The sequence below is a fragment of the Amblyomma maculatum genome, chromosome 9 (genome assembly GCF_055883805.1).
Source record: "Amblyomma maculatum isolate TAMU_Amacu chromosome 9, ASM5588380v1, whole genome shotgun sequence".
Taxonomy (NCBI): domain Eukaryota; kingdom Metazoa; phylum Arthropoda; class Arachnida; order Ixodida; family Ixodidae; genus Amblyomma; species Amblyomma maculatum.
The window spans coordinates 41,074,319-41,099,019 of record NC_139352.1 but is presented as its reverse complement, the minus strand read 5'-3'; the positions used below and the strand labels follow the sequence as shown (position 1 = coordinate 41,099,019).

Below are 24,701 nucleotides of genomic sequence, written 5' to 3'. Positions count from 1 at the left end.
CCTGCTCCAACTTGTGACCTGTGTGCATTGGACCATCGCCCAAACCGTAGTCGGTCTCGATCTGTGACAGGAGGTTCCATCACTTGTTAGTGTTTTCACCTACTGTTTGATGCAATTCTAAATGTTTGATGATCATACTTTTCTAACACATTATCCGTTTACAGCATAAGCAAGACCACTTAATCCGAGTTTAATTGAAAATGTTTGAGTGCCAAAAGATAAATAAGCATTGACTGGGTGTCTTGAGACACGCCGACGTGTACGTTGTATGTATTTGCTGAGAGAGAGAGAGAGAGAGAGAGAGAGTAAACTTTAATTGTTTAACGGAATAGCGTGGGTGGTTTCCTTAGTCCAGGATACCATTGGCCTGGGCTGTCTGCCGGGCCCTGGTGAGCAGGTTTCGCTGCTCAGAAAGACCAGTGTGGGTCAGCTCTGCCTCTCACTCCGCTTGGCTGATGCTCGAGCTTTACATTTCTGTAATGCTCTTTGCAGTTCCATATCATGTTAAGGATGTCCGAGACTTCACCGCATGCAGGGCATATGTTATTTGTGAATTTTTCGGGCCAGATTTCGTGGTACTTTGCATTTGCTGAAAGACTGCTCATCTCGGGCTACTTCGAATTAAGGGAATGTGGTGCAGAAATATTGCTAGTCGCTTCATTTCTCCATTCAAATGATGGTCTTGGTATTTTTTACTGATGCATTCTTGCACTTTTACGATGGCCTTAAACTTACAGGCCCGTGTCTCATACATATCAGTTAAATCGAGGTAATCAGGGTAGACTATAATACAGTAGGTTTAACCACCTCCTTGAATAAGCTATGTCCGTTTTTACGTAAACTTAGACCGGGCGTTTTACGTCCAAGACATGAAACCAATGGAGCTAGTAATTTTTGAATTACTGCTTAGGCAGTATAAGAGATGAGTCCTAGTGGAAACTTAATGATCATCCACAGTCTGTATCGGTCTTTTGTTTTTGCTCACTTGATCATGTACTTAGTGTATGATTGTATTAAGGAATACTTTGAAACATGTCTGAACGCATGCTTTGAAGGCTAGAGTTGGCTACCTCCCGTCCTCTGTTTCCCACTTGATGTGTCCGCAAATGAATGCTGATTTCTTCTCTTTTGAACCTGATTGCTGGCTTTTGCATTACTGGCTGTTAACTTGCATCTTTATTGTCTATAAATCTACTTCTGTAACCGTCCCAAGAGGAGACCAAAAGTATGTTCAAATAAAAAATGAATAAATACCTCAATTCTCGACTCCGCAATATACGTATTTATTATCCAACATTTCCACATTTGTACGGGATTGAAATTTGCTTAATAATGGCCGCCTTCAGGTGAGTTGGTTTAAGATGTTGATTGTGAAAGCGCAAAATAAAGAGAACTAAACTGGCGATGATCGCATAAGTGCTCAGTCGATTCTGTTGTCTGAAAAACAGACGACACATTTTACATCTCTCACGTGTGCAGCTCGATAAAATGTTTCATTCAGCATTTGGTGCTAATCGCCTGTTGTCTTCCGCAGGCAAATTCAACACTATAAAATTCCGCTTCTCTAATGAAATTAAACCAATTACAAATAAGCGCTCGCATATCTGTACTTTAGCTTAGCCCTTGTCTTTATTTGCGCTTTCACGATCAATATAACCGTTTCCGAAAACCTGCTTGATCCTTTGCTTGATTGAAGTCTAAGGTTGTCCTGATTCTATTAGTGATTGCCTTAGTAAATACCTTATACGTAACAGACCATAAGCTGATTGGTCTGTAATTTTTAAAGCCCTTAGAGTTCCCTTTCTTATGAATGAGGAACTGTACTCACCTATGGGGCTGAAACGTGGAGGCTAACCAAGAGAGTTCTACTTAAGTTGAGGACAACCCAGAGGGCTATGGAGCAAAAAATGGTAGGGGTAACATTAAGAGATAGGAAGCGTGCAGAGTGGGTCAGAGAAATAACTCAAGTTAGCGACATTATAGTGGAAATTAAGAAGAAATGTGCATGGGCAGGACATGTAGTGCGAAGAGGAGAACCGGTGGTCGCTTAGGGTAACAAACTGGATCCCAAGGGAAGGAAAGCGTAGCAGGGGACGGCAGAAAGTTAGGTGGGCGGACGAGGTTAAGAAGTTCGCAGGGGTCAAGTGGATGCAGCTAGCACAGAGCCGGATTAATTGGAGAAATATGGGAGAGGCATTCGCCCTGCAGTGGGTATATTCAGGCTGATGATGATGATGATCAATTAAAATTAGCTGCAATAAAAGAAAACACCCAAGACAATCAGTTTATGACAGGCACTGGAAAAACGAGTGTTAAGCAGTTAGCAGTTGCTGTCTCGATAACCGGTTTCTTGAGATGTGTACAATGACAAGTGGCCGGCCTGTAATCCTCTTTCGTATTGCATTTAAAATTCACAATAAAGTTGCAAATATTAAATGTCATGCCTTTTTGTGAGGTACTTGAATTATCCAATTTTTTTAAAGCGGTGCCACTGTGGTTTTTTCTTATGTGGAGCGTGCATGCAGCGTGGCGGCCGGGCATTACCAACTGATACAGTGCAAAAAAATCTAGTCAACTTGAAATATTTTCAAATCAGCGCACATCATAATACAGCGAAATTGATTGATTGCTTTATAGGACGGGAAAGGCGCGGTAACTGTCTCACTTGATCTCTGCGGACACCTCAACCGCGCCTAAGGGAAGGGATGAAGGGGGGAGTTAAAGTGAAAAGAGAGAAAGAGGAGCCGTAGGGGAGGGCTACATAGTAATTTCGACCACCTGGGGATCTTTAACGCGCGCTGACATCGTACAGCACACGGACGCCTCTTCGTTTCGCCTCCATCGAAACGTAGGCTTTACAGTGTGTAAGACGAAGCGAAGAGGCGTCCGTGTGCTGTGCTATGTCAGCACACGTTAAAGATCCCCAGGTGGTCGAAATTACTCCGTAGCCCTCCACTACGGCTCCTCTTTCTCTCTTTCCACTTTCACTCCCACTCTCCTCCCTTCATTTACGCCACACCACCAGGTGGTGTTGCCTTACGGCACGGTTCAGGTGTCCACAAAAAACAAGTGAGACAGTTACCGCGCCTTTCCCTTCCTATAAATCAATCAATCAGTGTATAAGGCTTTAGCCGAATCAGTAATTGCCTACGGTACCTCGTTATATGGTGTACGTTCTGAGTATAAGCAAACTATTAACCGCGTAGTTTAAAAAGTTGTCAAGAGCATAACCTATGGAACAGAATGGAAACAAGCAGACAAAGAAAAATAGCGAATTCTAGGAATACTTTTACACGAGCTACTTAATGTACTGTGGTGACTCGCTAATACTATTTAAACGTATTTAAGGTATTAGTAAAAAAAGATGTATCATTGTGGAATTTGTGAGATACGCTAAACCGAGGGTACTCACAAGCGATGGAAAGAAAGCCAGAATTTATTATGCACCGGAGATGATTAATGAACCAAGTGAAACATGTATCAAAACCGCGAACTAAAAAAAAAAAAAACCCTAAAATGTTTGATGTGTTTAACTTTGGCTTCTAATAAGCGACCTTTCGTATGACTTTGTTCTTGCCTAGTGGGAAACTGTCTTGTGTTTGTGCGTGCTTGTGTGTGTGTTCTTCCTTTTCTAGATGATAAATCGGTTCTGAATTATTTACTCTAAAACATGCAACACTGGCTGCCTGATCTTCTCACAAGCACTTCGTGCTTAGATTGACCAGCATCTTTTTCTGTTCCCTCCCGCTGTGAAGAAAACTAAAATGACACCACTGCGCTTGGTGCTATCGTGGGAACAACTAAACCTCACATACTTGATAAAGAACAAAATCTGGTCCTTTAGATCACTGAAAATGGGGCTATTTTATCACCGTATAGCCTAAGAAAGCCAACCTGAGGGGCGTCTAATACCGTTTTCGAGCGATCGGTACTTCAGACAACGATGGAGTGTCGGAAATTTCATGAACTCGGCTAGTCTCGTTTTTATAGCCTTACGTAGCCAGCCGACGCGTCATCTTTGCGATCAGAAGCACATGGGGGTTAGACCGAGTGAATTAAAACTGGGAATCTAGTACCGATATTGCGAATTGCAGGTACTCTACTGCATCCCCACTGCGGTTCTTATTCCAGCATGAAAACACGAAAATTTAAGCTCACTCGTGCTTCATTGCCTATTTGGTGTTTCTCACGAAATGTATGCGGCTATGAGGCAAATACCCACTAAGGCAATGACGTAAACTTCAACCATTTTCTGACATCATTAAATGCCTCCATGGAAGTTAAATATACTTGCTTGCTTGGAGCAATTTTAAACCAGGCAGTCGATGCAAGCGACGCCAATTTCAGTAATGATCGCTTTGGTTTTGCATCTGACGGAAATATTTAAACTGTGTCTGCTAATTAACAAAAAAATTAAACGCCAGAAGTGTTTTTGCTTCACCTCTTCAGATTAAGTTTCATCTTGCAAATTCTGTTCGACATGCTACTCGGTATTCGCGTCAGAAGAGAAGGAAAGTAAGGTCTACCTGCCGTATCCCGCTCATTGCACGTAATAACCGCAACAATGTACGCAGACAGAACACTTTTTTATTATTGGTTTAAAAACTTGGAAGGGCTCGATTCAAGAGGTAGCAATATACCGGCACACTTTACAACTTCAGCGCCGTCACTACGACCCCACCATGCCCTAGCGAGGGAGAAGGCCGGTCGCCTCTTTCTTCCAGCGAATTCTCTGTGAGGTGTCCTCGCTGTGCATCTTTCTGCGGTGGCCTGATAGGGCACCGGAGGACGCGAACTCGCGGCCACAGCGGCTGCAGCGCAGTGGCCCGGTCGGCTTGTGCACCCTCCTCAGGTGAGAGAGTAGCTGGCTCTGGCGCGCGTAGCCCCTCCCGCACAGTAAACAGCGATGGGGACTACGTAGCACCATCTCGCTGGCGTCGAGGCGGAGCACGGCCTTAAGGTGCTTCTGAGGGTCTGGAAAAAAAAAAAAGTTTTGGACATGTCACACGGAAAGCGCCGAGATCGGCGTCATAACACTGCGCGTTCATCTAAGAAACACGATGTGCCGCTTTCGATCCGGACTTATGTGAGTACTGCAATAGTGCACTAAGCCATTATGGGGGATAATTAAGGTCTGGCTTTAAATGTATGACGCGCTAGATTTAAGGACCGTCTGCAGCTTTCCTTCCGGTTCCTCATTTCCGTCTATGCAGCCTTTGTTCGCTTATTTAAAGCGAACGCTTTACTGCGTCAAGGTCGCCTTGCCGAGCAGGAATTGCTACTGTGCATGTGCCGTTACCATAGCAACTAGCTGCCCGTTCCACAGGTGTTCCCCGTTGCTCTCGCTATGGAGAACAGAATAGTGGCTTCCTTGCAGGTGAACGCGCAACATGCTCCAAAACATTAGTCACTTTAGATGTGTCTTAAGAGGAGAATGATGAAAGCCTACCCTTTCCTATCATTTGTCTCTCATTGTTTGCCTTTTATCGGCGTTTGTTGCAGTGCTACCTATGATTGGTTTACAGGCAAGGAAATGAGCAGCGTCTGTCACACTTTCTCCGACAAGTGTGCATTTCGACGGTACACCATCGCTCCTGTCGCGTGGCGTTCCTTGGCGCACTATTAATTGTTGGATTGCAGATGGCAGGAACGCTAGACAAGACACTTCTGGTTGGTCGCTTCAAATTTGGCGACTGGTGACGTCACTTCTCTGTCGACTAATCAAGTGCGCTGCTCGCGCGGACAGCTTTTTGTCGACTACAGTATGAGTCATAAAGGCTTCCACCTTAATAGTTTTTTTTTTCTGATTGATATTGTGCGTGCGCGGCGCATACAGGAGGAGAAGGGTAGGTTCCGCACTCGGAGAGCTGCCAGAGTTGAGCAGGAAAGCGTATGCCGACATGTCATGCGCAATGCATGAACATGGATTCTGCCTACAGCGTCGCTTAACTTTGATATGTTTAACTACTGGTTGCGTTCGATACAATGCTCGGTCACCCGCATCCAGAGCTTTTTTAGCATGAGCCAATGGCTCATTAAAGGCGATAAAGGCGATAGCCTTTAATGGCTCATGCTGTCGTGGACAAAGTATGTCCCACTTTTGAGGCGTTCTGATTGGCCGAGGCGGGATGCGTCCTTGCCATCTGCAATGCCACATTTGAACGCGTGCTCTGTGAAAGGTGGCTGCTCCCGGCCCTACGGGGCTGGGACTGGTAGGTCAACGCCGCTTGCGGCGGGGGCTAGCCTGCCACCGAAATTTGCGGCGGCTGTCGCGTGGCGTTCCTTGGCGCGCGTTCAAATGTGGGATTGCAGATTGCAGGAACGCTAGGGAAGATGAGATGTCTGGAGGAAAGGCGCAGTATCTGTCACACTGTCTCCGACAAGTGTGCGTTTGGATGGTGCGCCAGCGCTTCTGTCGCGTGGCGTTCCTTGGCGCGCGTTCAAGTGTGGGATTTCAGATGGCAGGAACGCTAGCCAAGAAGAGACCTCAGGATTTCGCCTTTCACTACTTTAGTCGCTAAAGTCCCTCGTAAGTTTTTATCAACCCATTCGAGAACAAGGTCGTTCCAAGTGACGGAATCAGTTCTCAACATTTGTAATGCGCAGAGCCAGACTGGCACAGGTAACGCTGTCAAAGCTGCAGCTTTCCCACAGCCAGAAACGCATCCGTGACAACGTGTACATAGGCAGTTTCGGGCAATGTATTACGTACAACCAGTTCCGTTCTGGAGCACACATGCCCATTTAGAATGGACGTGCCTGCTCTACATCGGCCGTAATAAAAGGAACTGTTGTTGGATTTGAGAATAGTCGGAGACATAACCGACGCCATAAAAATTACACGGACGCTCGCTCGGTAGTGTGCATCTGTGTGGGGGTTAGTTGTTGGCTATAGGACGCGCTGTTATAAGCCGTCAAACACTTCGAAACAGTTTAATTGCGGACCGGCGTTCCAGGAAGGGCCAAGTGAATTTGAAGCACTAGTCCCAGTATCGCACGCGCGGCTAGTCAAACTGGCAGTGAGGCGCACCGCGCGGGTGTGTAACCTTGCAACAGTGATACCGACAAACGCGCCAAAACAAATGCATGATCAGCGTTCGGAATGTAAATCGCAAGCTCCGCCGCAGTCGAGTCTTTTGGGAGCTCGACTTTAAGGAGCCGATCCTCGCCACCGTGGCTGCCGCGTTCTCATCAAGGCTAACGAAATATGTACCATCAGTGCACGTTAACAATGATTTGGTTTGGGGGGATAACCGTCCTAAAGCGACTCAGGCTATGAGAGCTCGAGTGGTGGAGAGCTCCGGAAATTCGACCACCTGGGGTTCTTTACCGTGCATTTATAAAAACTAAAAATAGAAAATTCCGGAGCCATCCACTACGGCGCTCCTCTTAGCCTTAGCCGTTGTATGTCACTAATCCCGCAAAACAGTGTAATAAAAGAAAACCTTGGCTACAAAGCACGGCGCAGTATCTACGGACGCAAGGCAGCACATTTCATGATCCTCCTTTAGCTATGCGTATGCAGCTACTCGATATCCAAGCGGCAGTGTTTAGTCCCATTAGAGTTCGCCTTTATGTACGAAATAAAGCCTCACCTGAAGCCTCGCCGCTCATCGCCTGCAGTGTGCAAATTTATGCTTCCAGAAATCCAGGGGACGTTCACGGCTTCAGGTCCGTGCGGCGACAAAGGACGAGGTGCGGCCAGTACGAACAGCAGAAAAAAAAAAGCAGTAAGTGTGAGCTCCTTCTGCACCGAAGCAAACCGAGAAAATTATGAAGAGGAAACGACTCTCGCTCTCTGCCTTTTTGAATTTTCGATCGCTGCGCCCCCTACCAAACCTAGAACCACTGCTATTCGTTGGCCGTTTATTTCTTAGTCCTTTATTTTAGAGCGCAGCTCCTTGACGCCGTTCCTGCGTTTTGCGGCGTGACCGCCGGCGTTGTCGCTCATAACCGGCTTCATAAATAAATGAATAACTGGAAGAGTCGTCATAACGACGTCACATGTGGTCACGATCGCATCTTTCCTGGCAACCATGGCACGCGCAGCAAGGTAGGGAAAGGCGCAGAATCTGTCACACCTGTTTCTGTGGACACCTGCACCGCAAGGAAAGGGAGGAAGGTGGCAGTGAAAGTGGAAAGAGAGAAAGAGGAGCCGTAGTGGAGGGCTCTGGAGTATTTCGTTGTTGCTGTGGCTGTAGGAAGAACGAAAAGAAAATGAACAGGCCTGCTACTGGCTCTGTAGCTGAGCCAACACCACCTAGACTCTAGGTGGTGTTGCTCTGCTCCTCTGCCGTGGAAGTCGCGACGGGGCGCGAGAAACCCGGTCTGCTCCAAGCATGCCTTCCTTGAATTCCTAGAGGGGAATCCGGGAAGCCACTGCATGTGGCTCCGGCAGGAGCGGTCAGTCGCCTTTCGTGTCCGATGGTGTGCTCACGGCTTATTTGGCTGCCGTCTATTTCTTCTGTGCGCGAGTTCAGCACCTCCGCTACCTCATGCAGATAAAAGAGAGAAAGTAGAGAAGGGAGAGTGAGACGCGCACCGCTACAGCCATCGTCCACCACTTAAGTCGTGGTGGGTGCAATGATGGCCTACAATAAATAAATATTCGGTGGCAGGCTAGCCTCCGCCGCAAGTGGCGCTGACCAACCAGTCTCAGCCCCCTTAGGGTCAGGAACAGCCACCCTTTACCAGCTAATTAATATAGTTATAATTGGTTTACGGGAAGGGAAAGGTGTAGTATCTGTCACACTTGTTTTTGCGGACACCTGAACCGCGCCGCACGGGTAGGGAGGGTGGGAGTGAAAGTAGAAAGAAAGAGAAGCCGTAGTGGAGGGCTATGGCTCCCCTTTCTCTCTTTCCACTTTCATTCCCACCTTTCTCCTTTCTCTGACGACACGGTTCAGGTGTCCACAGAGCAAGTGTGACAGATGCTGAGCCTTTCCCTTCCAGAGAACCAATTATTATATTATTATAATAACTTCGGCACAGTAGTCGGGCGTGTTCCCACTGCACCATCTCGGCTTGGTATAATTAATTAGAATAACTGGTTCTCAGGAAAGGAAAGCCGCTGTATCCTCCACACACGTTCTGTGAACACCTGAACCACGCCGTAAAGGAAGGGAGGAAGGTGGGAGTGAAAGCGAAAAGAGAGAAAAGGATGCTGTAGCGAATATGACATCAAGGAATTGATGTCACGAAACCGGAAGCAGAGCCGAAAAAAGGGCCTAGGAAGGGATCGGCGCGCAGTTTGAAAGTATTAAAGAATAAAAGGGTAAACAAAAAGTGAATTAATGTGCGGAATTAATAAGGGATAGCAAAAAATTACGATAATTTACTTGTCCTGGTGTGAACTGACTACACGTGAACCTGTGAAGAGCCAGCTAAAAGTTTTTTTTTCTTAGAAAGACGAAGTTCTTAGCTTTAAAATACAATATGTGTTATCGAAAAGTAAAACTCTTACTGATCAAAGTAATTTAAAAAGGTAAAAAAGAATGCATTGCCTTTGGTTAACAATAGGAGTGGGTGGCGAGTGTACTGCCTGCCTGTATCATGTTTGGAGGAGACCCGACTGCTTAAGGAGAACACTTTAAGGGTCATCATTAATTAGAAGCCATTTTGGTATAAAACCAAATTGAAAAATATTTACAGTGAAGCATTATTTTATGTTTTTTCATTGCGCAGATTCCTCCAAAATCAGAATGCCGCGGAACATCGCAAGAAGCTTTCTTTTCCTGCTTGTAAGACCTGCTTTTTACAACTACCATCCACGTATACCTTATTCACTACGTCACTATTATAACTGAAAACTCGGGTACTGGTTTATTTAGCCTCTATTTAGAGATATGCACGTGTGTGGTTGCCGACACCAGCATCTGTATTAATATTGAACACAACTCCATAAAAACAGTTAAACGAACGCTATTCCTCTCCCTGTCAAATCTAATGACATGACGCGTCCTCATTTCAAGCCGTTATTTATGTTCTCAGACCTTCGATGGCTTCTCTACATTCTCGATATTGCAGCATAGCACTTATGTGCATAGCTTCAATAGGTTTCTATAAACAAACGAAGCGTGGGTGCACACATGCGACTACCTTGCTCAAAAATTACCAGTGTCGGCATAATGTGAACGTAAGTTTCGAGGTTTTACATTTCGATGAAGCTAATGAGATTCGGGAAACCCCGTAGCAGGAAGCTCTAGAATAACTTAGAGCGTCTAGCGATCTTTAACGATTGCTGACAGCACGCAAAACGCTTAGATATTTCTATTTATTCGCCATCGAGGTTCTCCAGTGGCGATTGGTACCAAAAGCGTCATCCTGTGCTCAGCATGAGAACCCTTAAATGTTTGAAACCTTCCTGTTGGACATCGTCGATGCAAGCAATGATGTTTGGAACAGGAGCATGATTGATCTTTTTCTGATTCTCTTTGCATTTCGACTAACAATATTTGCTTCGCCGCCGCGTAATACCTTTTAGGTGAGCTAAACTTTCACGAATTCTCGCGTATTGCCGAGATTATTATTCCTACAGGAAATCGCAATTAATCCAATTTAACAGCGTGAAATGGGGCTCTTGGTGTTGAGCTATGTACATATCTCCACTTAATAGGCAAGGTGAACGCGCTGCGGTAGGTTCTCAGCGGCCTTGAAGAAATCAAGAAATAATAAACTCGGTGATAAGGCCTTTTTATCAAATAGACAAATCGAAAAATCAGGTAAGTAGAGCCAAGAGTATCAGGCTTGTTAATGCTGTTTCGCTGAGTACAGGCTAGAAACCCTTGCGTCTCATTGGCGCTTGGTTTTTCGCTGATAAGGTTGTGCGTGTCATTCTTTTCCTGTGCGGTGCTCAGAAAAAGAACCTATAGTTCTTTAGATATGTATGCTAATTTACAATCATCTATGAAGGTAGACAGCAAGAAAACGAGGTAACATTTAACAGAGAGAGTCAAATAACCTTACCAAGCTAAATATCCTGCAAAAACATCCTGCATAGCACTAAACGGGTTTTTTTACCAGAATATGCGGGTCCAATATCGATTTCATATCGATTCGACCTGTAGTGTATATATTTTGATTTACCAGGCCAGTACAGTCTCAAACTGAAAAGCCCAGTCTCGTATGCACCATCACGTAACCGGATATACAATGTCAAGTTCTCAGCTCAAATTGGACACTGCGATACAGCTTGTGAACCGGACATACCATATCCTGTTTGAAGCTCAAACTGGAAGGACTGCTCTGGTACGGAGCTCAAACGGACTTGCCATTTTTGGAGTGGACCTCTCGCCAGGTAAACCAGTTCGGCTCGAAACTCAAACCTGACAGACCAGTCCTGTTTAGAGAGAGGCATTGGGTGCGGCCCTCAATCGGCAAGACATGTACCTGAAGATAGTTGTGTTGTACAGCACCTGCGTATGCATGAAAATATGAAAAGTATGAAACAAACCTCTTTTGTATATGTTGGGTGACGGCTTTACGCAACAAATGCCCAGAAGCTAGAGGTCATCAGACCATAGAACACCCATTTCTTAAGCCAATCGCCCCAGTCGCCACAAGCCACAATCGCCTCTGCTCCTCCGAACGTGTGGTGCACCTTCTTATCAGACACAGAAGAAGAATTTGCAACACGAAAGTGTTAGGAAAGACAGCGTTTGGGCAACAGCACAGAAAATCGGTTCGTGAAAGATTGAAATACATCAGTGATCATCGAAATGTGCACCCATAGCTTGCTATCAGGGAATGTAGATCACGATGTAGCAATGTCGAGTTCACTATCTTTTTAAGAGAAAAATAAAAACGGCAGAGCAATAGCAAGGCAAGAGCCATGCAGTATCAAATAAAAGAACGGATCCAGTTTTTGCAATTTCTTTTATGTACCGTCTTTGCCAAAATTAACCAGGCTGCGTGTTATGCTGCTCTGTCTGGTAGCAGAGAATTCGTACCACTTATGAAGCTGTAAATCAGCGCAAAGTAAAGACGAGTTCCTCTCCTCACTTCTAACGAATTTGTGATCCTCTGGGAATGCATCTTGGTTTTAGAATGCAAGCGAGAAGCAAAACATGCAGCCTGGTTACTTTTGGCAAAGACGATACATCGCTCTTTCCGTCTGTATATGAACCAAGCGAGGTTTCACTCCTTTTATCAACTCTATTTTGAGGGATTTTACTTGCAAAATGAATAGTCGGAATGAAAATACTGACGTCGATGATTAGTTAGTCAAATGAAGCAACATGACATCAATTTTGTTATCAGACTTCTCTGTGTGTAGCCAAAATGATATGCGTCTTAATAGCATATATGTGAATGCTGCCACCACGAATAAATTAAGACATACAGGGATGTTTCTGCAAATAAAATACGTTCTGTAATAAAGACGTGGGAGAATGATCATAGCTTTGAATGCTTAGAAAGAAAATTTGGCATCCTCAGAGGAAATTTGGCTAGCTAGGGCAGCAATTTGGACTTTTGAAAATATATGAATAAATTGCAGAATAGTGCAGTTGCGCAACGTCAGGACATATATTCCCTGGTCCTCCGGTTGTCGACCTAAAGTAATAGTTACCGAACTCGGTGGGGTCTAGAAAGCATGTTGGTTCCATCCTAACTGGGACGAGGTCTTATTTCGATTTTTCCTTGTTGCTATATGTAGCCGTGCTTCTTTGCAGCTGTCAATTTTTCCTAGCTCTAGTCTCCTTTTTCTCAGTAATCAAGGCTGCCGACTAAAACAGGTCGATCATGTATGACAAGTCCAGCTTATGACATGCAGGTCCATGATAAATTATAAATCGGTATAAGAAATCCTAATAAATATTCAAGCGGATTTTCCTTAGGACTCAGCAAGGCTAAGAATCTGCCCTTTGTGTCCTGCCTGAGGCACGTAGATCATAAGCCGAACGTTAAGGTGGGAGCCGACGAATGTAGGAGGGAGAGAAAGTGACAAGGGCATAGATACCTGTAAACACCCTACATATTGTGTGCTCCTGGAAATGTGAGGGATGTCTAGATTTTGCCAGATTTTCCAGAAATCCGAGCTACCAAGATCAGCTTGATCGTATTTGTCCGGAGCCCCCATGCGTCTTCCGAATCGAGGTGTTCTAAGCGTGAGCATGCTCTCCAGACTGAACGCAGCATGCGAAATACTTAGTATATATGAGCGAAATGAGAGAGTCTCAGCTATTAAGAAAGACAATTCCAGGCCGCAACTCGGCTCGAGTAGAGCCATGACCAAACGTCGGCTCATCGTCAAACCGGTTTTATATAAGGAGGAAGGCAGCGGTCCTAAACATCGCGCTCTGGCAACAAAGCGACGCTGTATACGTATGGCCATGCTTGGTCGAGACGAGACCATGTAGTGTGGTTCAGTGTACAGTATACCACACCAGCGCTGCAAAACATTTCACATCTGCATTTAAATTTAACTACTCTAGAGTGTATTTTCACAGCTATATACCGAACAGCTTTATGTAGGCGAGCCCTATCCGACATCAACGTGTGAGGTTAATTCTGTGTGGAGGCCCCAGATCAACCATGGCCGTCAGCAGGTGGTGTCACAGGTGAGAGAGAGAGAGAGAGAGAGAGAGAGAGAGAGAAAACTTTTAATGAGCATATAATCAGTAAAAATTCGCAGGAGCTGGGTGGTCGGTGCCCCTAGTCCAGGGCTCCGCTGGCAGCAGCTGACTTGCGGACTAGCTGGATAATCCAGGCTTGCTGGTCCAGGTTGTCGCTGGTCAGGGCCGCCTCCCACTGCTCGTGTGTCGGGCATGGCGCTATTAACGTTGGGTCAGGCTTGTCCTGGCATTCCCAAGAGATGTGATAGAGTGTGGGGCTTGCACCGCACCAAGGACAGTAAGTCGTGTATTTTGTTGGGCTTATCTTATTTAAAATTTGAAGATTAGGGAATGTGTTTGTTTGTATTTTTCTCCAGTCTATAGCGTCCGAGGAAGGAAGTTGTTTGTGTGGTGGTGAGAAAATTCTTCTTTCTAACCGTAGGTGTTCCAGCCTGTCGCCGTAGGGTCCTAGGAGAGGGGTGAGGTAGGGATGGGGATCCGCCCGGTTTGTGAGAGCTCAGCTAGATCATTCGCTACCTCATTTCCTTCTAGGCCTTCGTGTCCAGGTGTCCATGTAATTGTGTGCGTCTGGGAGATGGAACGTAATATTGCACACGCTCTTTTGTGAGGTTTTCCGGCCAGGTAGTCCCTGCAGGCTGGTTGGGAGTCCGTCACTACGTGTGATGACTTCTTTTGGTTGTCTTGTGTTTTTGTGGTGATGGCTATTGCCAGTGATTCCGCTTCCGCAGGATCCTTGGCATAGATCGGAGCCTGAATAATTGGCCTCTTCTTGTGGTCAACTGCAGCTATTGTGAACTTGCCAGGTTCGCCGTAAGCCCCTATGTCCACGTAGACAACTTCCGCGTCTTTAGACAATTGTTTTTCCAATGATTTGACTCTGGCTTTCCTTCGACCCTTTTGTAACTCATGGTGCATGTGCTTGGGTATCGGGTTCACATAGATGTTGTTTCTTGTGGATGTCGGAATTTGTGATTTGATCTCAGAAGTTCTTAGTGCCTGCCATAGCCCTAGTTTTGACAGGATTTCCCTACCCGCCTGCGTTGTTGTTAGGCGTTGTTTCTGACTCTCTAGAACTGCCTCCTTGAGCTCCTCGAAGTTGTTGTGCACTCCGAGTGCCCAAAGACGTTCCGTTGATGTTGTTGGCGGGAGGTTTAGGGCCGTTTTATAGGCTCCTCTTATGATACTGTCAATGGCCCTTTTATCAGTGAATCTATTTTCGTGATATGGGAGCCCGTAGGTAATCCTGCTAACGACTAGGCTTGTACAAGGCGGAGGGTGTCCTCCTCCCTCATCCCTTTCCGGTGCCAGGTCACCCTTCTAATCATTCTGAAAATTTGGTTGACCGTGGTTTTGAGTGTTTTGATTGTATAATCCACTCTCAAATTGCTTTGCAACCACAGCCCCAAAACTCTGATCTTGTCCTTCTCTTGAATTATCTGGTCTCCTAGAGAGAGCTGAATTTCTCCTGGGGACTTGTAATTTCTTCTGTGTAGCCTGATAAGTTCGGATTTTTCTGGGGAGCATTGAAGACCGCTCTCCCCGGCAAATTCCTCGACTAGGTCTATAGCGGCTTGCAGAGCTTCTTCTTTTTGCGCCAAGGATCCCTGAGTAGCCCAGATGGTGATGTCGTCCGCGTATAAAGTGAAGCCAATATCAGTGCGGGTCAACAGTTTTTTTGCTAAATTTATCATTGCTATGTTAAATAGCATTGGAGATATTATAGAACCCTGCGGTGTACCTTTGTTCGGCATGGGTACTTTTGGTGATCGGATCTCTCCAATTCCTATGGTGGCTGTGCGATCTCAGGGGAAAGCCTTCACGTATTTGAAAATTTTCTCCCGGCAGTTGATATTGTTTAATTCGTGCAATGTGGTTTGGTGGCCAATGTTGTCGAATGCTCCTTTGAGATCTAGTGCCAGAATGAAATTTTCGCCTTTTCGGGGTATGGTGTTGATGACTTCTTCCCTAATCCGGAGGAAAGCATCTTGCGTGCAGAGCCCCTTGCGGAAGCCCAGCATGCAGGAAGGAAAGATGTTGTTTTCGTCGATGTGACAGGTGACAAGTGGCAAAAGTAAATTGGCTTTGCTTGTACAGGGGGATGAAGAGCAAATAATAGAATGATGCATCAACGATGAATAGAACAGCCAATTTTGTTAATAATGAGATAGTGTTACGGACTTGTTCTCAGAGCACGAAGGAACAAAGAAGGAAGAGGAAGAAGTATGCGCGCCCATTCGACCTTTGTCTTGTGGCACCTGTGTCGTTTCCGCTGGCCGTGTGTACCTAGCTACTGAACCGGCTAGAACGTCTCGTTCGCGACGCTAAGAGCGTAACATTGTGGTGGAGAAGCCGGGTAACGATCACTGGCCCTACACACAACACCGATACAACTGGAGCCTCGCCGGAGGCGTCGCCTTGCGGGCCTCGAACCGCAAACTAGCGCCATGCAATCGGTCAATGACCCGCAAGCAGCTTGTGGTGACGCGGTGATCCAGGCTGAAGACCGGCCAGCGGGCGCAGCGGACAGTTCCTCGCATCACTATCGGGAGCCTCGGACTTTCGCGGGAGCGGCAGGCGAGGACGTTGACGAGTGGTTGACCCACTAACAACGGGTGAGTCGCTACAATCGATGGGACGCCGCCGCTCAGCTCGCAAACGTGGTTTTCTTCCTAACACATACCGCTCATGTTTGGTTCGAAAACCACGAAGACTCTCTTACCAGCTGGGACCGTTTCGTTACTGAATTGCGCCAGTGCTTTGGTGACTGCCTTGCACGAAGGAAGCGGGCTGAACACACGCTTGCGCACAGAGCTCAGCTACATGGGGAAACATGCACAACTTACATAGAGGAGGTCCTGAAGCTATGCAAAACAGCAAGCGCTGATATGACCGAAGAAGATAAAGTAGGACATCTTCTGAAGGGCATCGCAGATGACGTTTATAATTTTCTAATTGCCAAAGGTGACCTGAAAGCCGTCTGTGATGTAATTCGGCATGTTCGCACATTCGAGACATTGAAGACTCGTCGCATAACGCCAAAATTTGGGCGGCTCGCCAACGTTCCATCTGTGGCGAGCATTGAAGACAGCTTCATGAACTTGTCGTCGGCGATCCGGCAGATAGTTCGCGAGGAACTGCAGCGGTTTGAGCCCCCTGCACGGTCTCCATCATCTTTGCCCTCTGACGTTGTCGGCTCTCGAGGGCCTCCCTCCTTGCTCCCCTCGATGCCCGTTGTGAATTCTATCAATGAGCACAAGAACGCCTCGCTCTCGTGCTGGACTGCTTCAAAAATGCCGGTCTAGTACTTAATACGAAGAAGTGTCGATTCGGTGAGCGTCAGATTTTGGTACTAGGACACCTCGTCGATCGTGAAGGCGTCAGACCTGACCCTCAAAAGACCGCGGCCGTTGCATCGTTTCCAACACCTCAGAACGTGAAGGAACTTCGAAGTTCCTAGGGCTGTGCTCATATTTCCGCCGCTTCATTCCCCGTTTTGCTGACATCGCTAACCCGCTCACGTGCCTTCTCCACTAAGAAGCTCCCTTCGAGTGGACATCAGAGGGTGACTCTTCTTTTTGTCAGCTCAAGTTTTTATTAACATCACATTCGATTCTCCGGCATTTCAACTTTTCTGCTCCAACAGAACTGCACCCGGACGGCAGTGGTGTTGGCATTGGTGCTGTGCTGATTCAGCGTTACGGCGACAAGGAACATGTTATTGCTTACGCCAGTCATTCCTTAAGCAAACCTGAACGCAATTACACAATCACTGAGCAGGAATGCCTCGCGGTAGTTTTCTTCGTTCAGAGGTTTCGCTGTTATCTATACGGGCGGCCCTTCACAGTGGTCACTGATCATCATTCCCTGTGCTGGCTGATAAACCTCCGTGACCCATCTGGCCGTCTTGCACGGTGGGCAATCCGTTTACAAGAGTTTGATTATACAGTTTCATACAAGAGTGGACACCGGCACGCTGAAGCGGACTGTCTCTCACGTTTACCGCTTCCCACAACGGAATGTGACGCCGATCATTTTGATCATTACATCGCTGCGGTTTTACCTCCATTCCCCGATACCCGTACGTTCCGCACTGAGCAGAGGAAAGATGAGAATCTCCAACCATTCTTTACCGCTGCAGGGGACCCTACAGCTTCCAGTTCCTATTGTATATGGGGTGGTCTTTTGTACAAAAAGGATTAATCTTCCACTGGTCTCCGTTACCTTCTCGTGGTGCCGTCAGCGTATGCTCCTCTGTTTTGCACGTTATGCACGACGACCCCACTTTGGGACACCTGGGATCTGCGCGGAAGCTCTATCGCATCCAAGAACCTTTCTACTGGCCCCGGGTGCGTGAAACCACTGAGAAGTATGTCGCTAACTGTGCTCAGTGTGCGAGTCACAAAAGCCCCGCCGGCACTCTTTCTGGTCTCCTTCATCCTGTGACGCCTCCAAGATCCCCTTTTGAGAAGGTCGGGCTAGACCTCTTGGAACTCTTTCCCAAGTCTCATTCTTGCAACCGCTGGATCGTGACCTGCACTGATTACCACACTCGTTACTGTGAGACGGCAGCCCTTCCATCGGCTACTGCACACCAAGTCTCCCTCTTCCTGCTTCACTTTGTTATACTGCGCCATGGGCCTCCCCAACTGTTGATCAGCGACCGAGGGCGTCAGTTCACCGCTGATGTTGTCGAAGAACTCCTTCGTTTGTGTCCAACGCATTTCCGACATTCTACCCCTTATCACCCGCAAACAAATGGGTTGACCGAGCGAACCAACCGGACACTAACCAACATGCTTTCAATGTACGTCGCCGCCGATCACAAGGACTGGGACTCTGTGCTACCATTTATAACATACGCATAAAATACCGCCCAATAGGAAACAAGTTACAGTCCATTCTTTCTCCTCTATGCCCGGTCTCCTCGACACACCCTCGACACCATCCTCCTGTTCTCCACAGACGACGATCCTGGGATTGCTGAGATCCTCTGCCGGGCTGAAGAAGCCCGCCGGATAGCCCGCCTGAGAACTCTCGCCCCACAAAAGCGCTCGAAATCCCGCTACGACGACCACCATCGCCACGTCACCTACCTCCCTGGCGAGATGGTCTGGCTTTGGCGTTCACTAAGGAAGCGTGGCTTAAGTCAGAAACTGCTCGCGCACTATATCGGTCCCTATGCTATCTTCGAGGCAATTAGTGACCTCACCTATCGGATTGCGCGCCTTACCAAAAGTGGCCGACGTTCTTCACGAACTGAGCTTGCTCACGTCACGCGTCTGAAACCCTGTCATCCTCGTGCTGACGATTGACTTGCCCGAAGGGCTTCGCCGGCGACGGGGGAAGTGTTACGAACTTGTTCTCAAACAGAGCACGGAGGAAGAAAGAAGGAAGAGGAAGAAGAAGTGTGCGCGCCCGTTCGATCTTGTGGCACCTGTGTCGTGCCCGCTGGCCATGTGTACCTAGCGTACTGAACCGGCTAGAACGTCTCGGTCACGACGCTAAGGGCGTAACAATATTGACGCATATAGAAGACGACGCAAAAGATGGCATCTGGGACGACAAGCGCGAGCCTGGAAGTGAAAGAAGCTTGAACGCAAGACTTGTTCTGGTCTACCATTCAAACCATCTATCGCTAGGTCCTCCTTGGTGTTCTACCGAGACGTGACACTGGTGGAGCGCGCTGGGGTATGCATAGGACTCCTTCCGGCAGTCCACAGCGGATCCCAAACGTCGACACGCCTGTCCATCGTGCTAGCCGCCGCCTTCTAGGCCTAGCGCCGGAGTACAGTCATCTACCGAACGACTCCTCAAACGCCCAAGTTCCTCAGACCTCCCAAGCCATGGCACATACCAACCCTACGCCGGTGACTCTACAGAACACCAAGGTGCCAGAGTGCTTTCGCGGGGAAGCGTTTGAAGATGTGGAGGACTGGCTCGACCAGTTTGAGCGAGTGGCCAAGATAAACCAGTGGAGCGCAGACCAGAAGCTTTGTAATGTTTATTTTGCCCTTCAGGATAATGCTAGAACGTGGTTTGAAAACCACGAGGCCAGCTTATCCACATGGGATGACTTCCGCTGCCAGCTGGTCGACACTTTCGCGAGAACTGACCGACGGGACAATGCGCTGCGCCTGCTTGAAGTGCGCATCCAGAAGCCAAATGAGAGCGTGGCTATGTTTGCGGAAGACATGGCTCGCCTTTTTCGCCGTGCCGACCCTGATATGAGTGAGCCAAGGAAGCTACGGCATCTCATGCATGGTGTAAAAGAACAGGTGTTTGCCGGCTTGGTACGCAACCCACCTAAAACGGTGAGAGAGTTCGTTAAGGACGCTACTGCTATAGAGCGAGCCCTACAAGACCGGTGCCGCCAGTACAACCGACCCGTTAACTGTGCTTCGACGACTGCGGCGGCGCTGAATGCAACCGATAGGACCGCTCTTCGAGACCTCATTAGAGAAATTGTCCTTGAGGAAATCCAGCGAATTACGGCTACGAAGGCTCAGTCATCACAGGCCCTCGTGGAAACCGTCAGGAATGAAATTCGGTATGCCTTATCACCGTCTGCACCATGTAACCAGTCTCACCCCGTCGACAACGCGGCAGCTATTTCGGAGCCATACCACGCTCCACAACCGGTCAGCTTCACGGCCGACGTTCCTGCACCTTACCAGGAGCAGCAACATGAGAGCTATGCCGCAGTCCTTCGTCGCCCGCCTCCAGACTACGCCCCATCGAGCTCATCGAGCCGTCAGGAGACGCGACTCTTCCATGGACCTCAGTGGGCGCCTTCCAGGCGCTTTCAACCACGCCGAACTGACAGGTGGCGCAGTTATGATAACCGGCCACTCTGTTTCTACTGCGGACAACCTGGCCACGTGTATCGGTACTGCCGCTACCGCGAAGAGGGGCAAGCCTTTCCGCCTGCTTCTGCTCGCCAACACTTCAATGCCGACACTGCCCAAATCGAGGACGACCCTCCGGTCAGCAGGGAAAACAAGTCCCGGGGCTTCCGCCGCCGCTCCTCCCCATCACCACAGCGTTATCCTTCGCCAATGCGCCGTAGCATTGCTGACGCTAGCGGACAGCGGTCCCCGAGCCCTCACCGGGGAAACTAACAGCCGCAACCTCGCGAGGGGAGGTTGCAACCAGTCGAAAAATGCCAAACCCCTCACCACCGCCGCAACCGCCGACAACCTGTACTTCTGACGCCGCTGTTAACATTAACATTGACATCGCCGCACTACCGCCGAAAATGCCGCCTACATTACCGCCGAAAATGCCGCACCAGATGAGCAGCCCCGACGACGAAGCTGACAGCGCCGACCTTGCTGCACTTCCGCCGCAAATGCCGAAAAAGACGAACAACCTGGATGAAATTGTTAGTGCTGACCTCGCCGTTTCTATTGACGGGCTGGAGGTACATGCTCTAGTGGATACCGGAGCGGATTTTTCAATTATTAGCCAGAAACTGGCTGATACGCTGCGTAAAGTAAGAACTGAATGGACTGGGCCAGTAATTAGAAGTGCTGGGGGTCAGCTACTGGCACCGACAGGGAAGTGCACTGCCCGGATAGCAATAGGAAACGCGGTGTTTGTCGGCAGTTTCGTTATTCTCCCTGACTGTTGCAAAGACCTCATCTTGGGCATGGACTTTCTGCGCCTTCATGGGGCTGTAATCAGCATTCGAGATAGCGTCGTTGCCTTCACCAAGAATCATGGAGACCTTGGTTATGCGGAAGTACCACTGATGCCCTTACGCGTCGCCAAGGAGACGGTGACATTACCTCCGCGATCATGCTCTCTTGTTCAAGTGAAGTGCGACGTGGCGCACACCGGCGATGGAATCGCCGAAAGGGCAGTCACCCTGGTACTAAGCCGAGGTGTTTCTATAGCTCGGGGGCTAGTCAACTTGACCGATGGACAGACCGAAGTGCTGCTGACAAACTTCAGCGACGAGCGTCAGCAAATTCCGAAAGGCACAACTGTGGCCTTTTTCGACAGCATCCTAAATGCGCAGCACTGCTTCTCACTGCAACAGGAAGAGCCAATGTGCAAGACGCCCGTAACCATCGTCGATGTGAGTCCAAATTTGTCTTCTTCAGAACGGGACCGCCTTTTGGATCTCATAGATCAATTTCGAGACTGCTTTGCTTCCGAATCACGGGTCGGCCAAACGCCCTTGACAAAACATCGAATCATTACGGATGACTCGATTCGCCCAATTCGACAAAATCCTTACCGTGTGGCTCCGAAAGAACGCGAAGCCATTCAGCGCCAGGTGGCCGAAATGCTTAGAGATGACGTTATCCAGCCGTCACAGAGCCCCTGGGCTTCCCCCGTGGTGCTTGTTAAAAAGAAGGACGGCAGCTTACGATTTTGCATAGACTACCGCAAGCTCAACCAAGTGACTAAAAAAGACGTGTACCCTCTTCCTCGCATCGACGATTCCCTTGATCGCCTACGAAATGCACGTTACTTCTCATCAATGGACTTGAAAAGTGGATATTGGCAGATAGAAGTAGATGAGAGGGATCGGGAGAAGACAGCATTCGTCACTCCCGACGGATTGTATGAGTTCAAGGTGCTTCCGTTCGGTTTGTGCTCTGCACCAGCAACATTTCAGAGGCTGATGGACACTGTGCTCTCGGGACTTAAGTGGCAAACATGCCTGGTGTATCTTGACGACGTGATTGTGTTTTCGGCCACATTTGAAGAGCATCTACGCCGTTTGCTAGCTGTGTTTCAGGCCATACGATCTGCAGGCCTCACCCTAAAGCCCGAGAAGTGCCACTTCGGTTACGAGGAGCTGCAGTTCTTAGGCCACGTCGTTAGCCAAGAAGGTGTGCGGCCTGATCCTGAAAAGCTATACGCAGTCGCCAAGTTCCCAACACCTACGGACAAAAAGACATTACGGCGCTTCCTGGGCCTTTGCGCCTATTATCGTCGGTTTATTGCTGGCTTCTCACGAATTGCCTGGCCATTAACTTCGTTGACGCGTGACAACGCTGTCTTTAGCTGGGGTGAAGAACAGCAACAAGCTTTTAATGAGCTGCGGAGGCGTTTACAGACACCACCTGTTCTGGCACACTTTGATGACGACGCCCCTACACTGCTTCATACGGATGCCAGCAACGTGGGCTTAGGTGCTGTGCTGGTGCAGCGCCAGGATGGTGTGGAAAAAGTAATTGCTTACGCCAGCAGGACCCTATCTAAAGCGGAAGCGAACTACTCGACAACCGAAAAAGAATGTCTTGCTGTGGTATGGGCGGTTATGAAGTTCCGCCCTTATTTGTACGCTCGCCCCTTTGAAGTCGTTAGCGACCATCACTCTCTCTGTTGGCTGACGAACCTAAAGGACCCTTCAGGGAGACTCGCGCGTTGGAGCCTTCGATTACAAGAATTTGACATGGCCATTATTTACAAATCTGGAAGGAAGCACACGGATGCTGATTGCCTTTCACGAGCGCCGGTCGAGCCTTCCACTATGACCGATGAAGGCACTGCGTTTTTAGGTGTCATAGATGACGCAACGCTTTCCCAACAGCAGCGGGAGGACCAGCAATTGCTCCCTCTTATTGATTTCTTGGAAAAGCGAACTACGGTTGTGCCTAAGACTTTCGCCCGAGTAATGCCTTCGTTCTTTATTCGCAACAACGTACTTTACAAGAAGAACTTCCGCCCAGGGGGAAACAGTCATTTACTCGTCGTCCCATCAGCTCTCCGCAGTGAAGTTTTGCAAGCGTGTCACGACGAGCCAACCGCCGGTCACCTAGGCTACACCCGCACTTTGGCTAGAGTACAGCATGGATACTACTGGCCAAAACTGCCGGCGACAGTGAAACACTATGTACGTACGTGCATAGACTGCCAGCGCCGTAAATCACCTCCTGTAAAACCAGCTGGCCTACTCCACCCTCTTCAAGTGCCAACGACACCTTTTAAACAAATCGGCATGGACCTCCTGGGACCATTTCCGACGTCCACAGCCGGGAATAAATGGATAATTGTCGCCACCGATTATCTAACCCGCTACGCGGAGACCAAGGCTCTGCCAAAGGGTACCGCCGCTGAAGCAGCTCGGTTCTTCGTTGAGAACATTGTCCTGAGGCATGGCGCCCCGGCACTCATTATAACAGACCGAGGAACTGCATTTACGGCCGAACTTTTGGAGACCGTTCTCCGCCTCAGTGGCACCAGTCATCGTAAAACTACAGCCTATCACCCCCAAACCAATGGGTTGACGGAACGTCTCAATAAGACCATCGCAGACATGCTTTGCATGTACGTCGACGTGAACCACAAAAATTGGGACGAAATTCTTCCCTACGTCACGTTCGCCTACAATACGGCACGCCAAGACACCACTCGTATGACACCATTCAGCCTCCTTCACGGGCGACCAGTAACAACTATGCTGGATGCAATGTTGCTCCCAAATGCTGACACCGATGATCTCGATCAGGACGCCGAGGAATTCGCTCAACGTGCAGAGGAAGCTCGACAACTAGCGCGTGTGCGAATCAAAAATCAGCAAGAGCATGATGCACGACGCTACAATCAGAGACACCGACATGTCATGTACGAACCTGGCGACAAAGTGTGGGTCTGGACTCCTATTCGCCGCCGTGGACTCTCCGAAAAATTATTGCGGCGATACTTCGGGCCCTATGTTGTCCAGCGACGTTTAACCGACGTCACTTATGAGGTGGTGCCAGACAAGGTGTCGACATCAAAGCGACGCCAGCAACAAGCAGACGTCGTCCACGTTGTGCGTATGAAGCCGTACAACTCGGACTGACCTCATCGAGACGATGCTTCCTGAGGAGGGGGGCAAATGACGCATATAGAAGACGACGCAAAAGATGGCATCTGGGACGACAAGCGCGAGCCTGGAAGTGAAAGAAGCTTGAACGCAAGACTTGTTCTGGTCTACCATTCAAACCATCTATCGCTAGGTCCTCCTTGGTGTTCTACCGAGACGTGACAATATGAATACATGAATAATCAGGCTATACAGAGCTTTTAACAAAATCAGCATTGATGCAGGTTGTTTGGTGAAGGAATACTAAGTTATAAATGGAATATATTAGCAAGTGATAAAAATTTTATCGCTTTTCCTGCGTA

General features: G+C 48.3%; 1 protein-coding gene across 2 annotated transcripts in view; it reads right to left on the bottom strand.

Moving 5' to 3' along the window:
- Positions 1-4,573: 4,573 nt before the first annotated feature.
- Positions 4,574-24,701, bottom strand: part of LOC146178911 (uncharacterized) — a 51,564-nt gene continuing 31,436 nt past the window's right edge. Inside the window, exons 1-2 of one of the 2 annotated variants that reach the window (XM_084579816.1) lie at positions 7,596-7,742; positions 4,574-4,974 (exon numbers count right to left, since the gene is read on the bottom strand). In XM_084579816.1, the coding sequence (XP_084435942.1) occupies positions 4,688-4,974; positions 7,596-7,614 (306 nt within the window). In that variant the 5' untranslated portion in view covers positions 7,615-7,742 and the 3' untranslated portion in view covers positions 4,574-4,687. Of the gene's footprint in view, positions 4,975-7,595; positions 7,743-24,701 lie in introns of those variants that run through there. The other variant, XM_084579815.1, reaches the window with a different exon arrangement.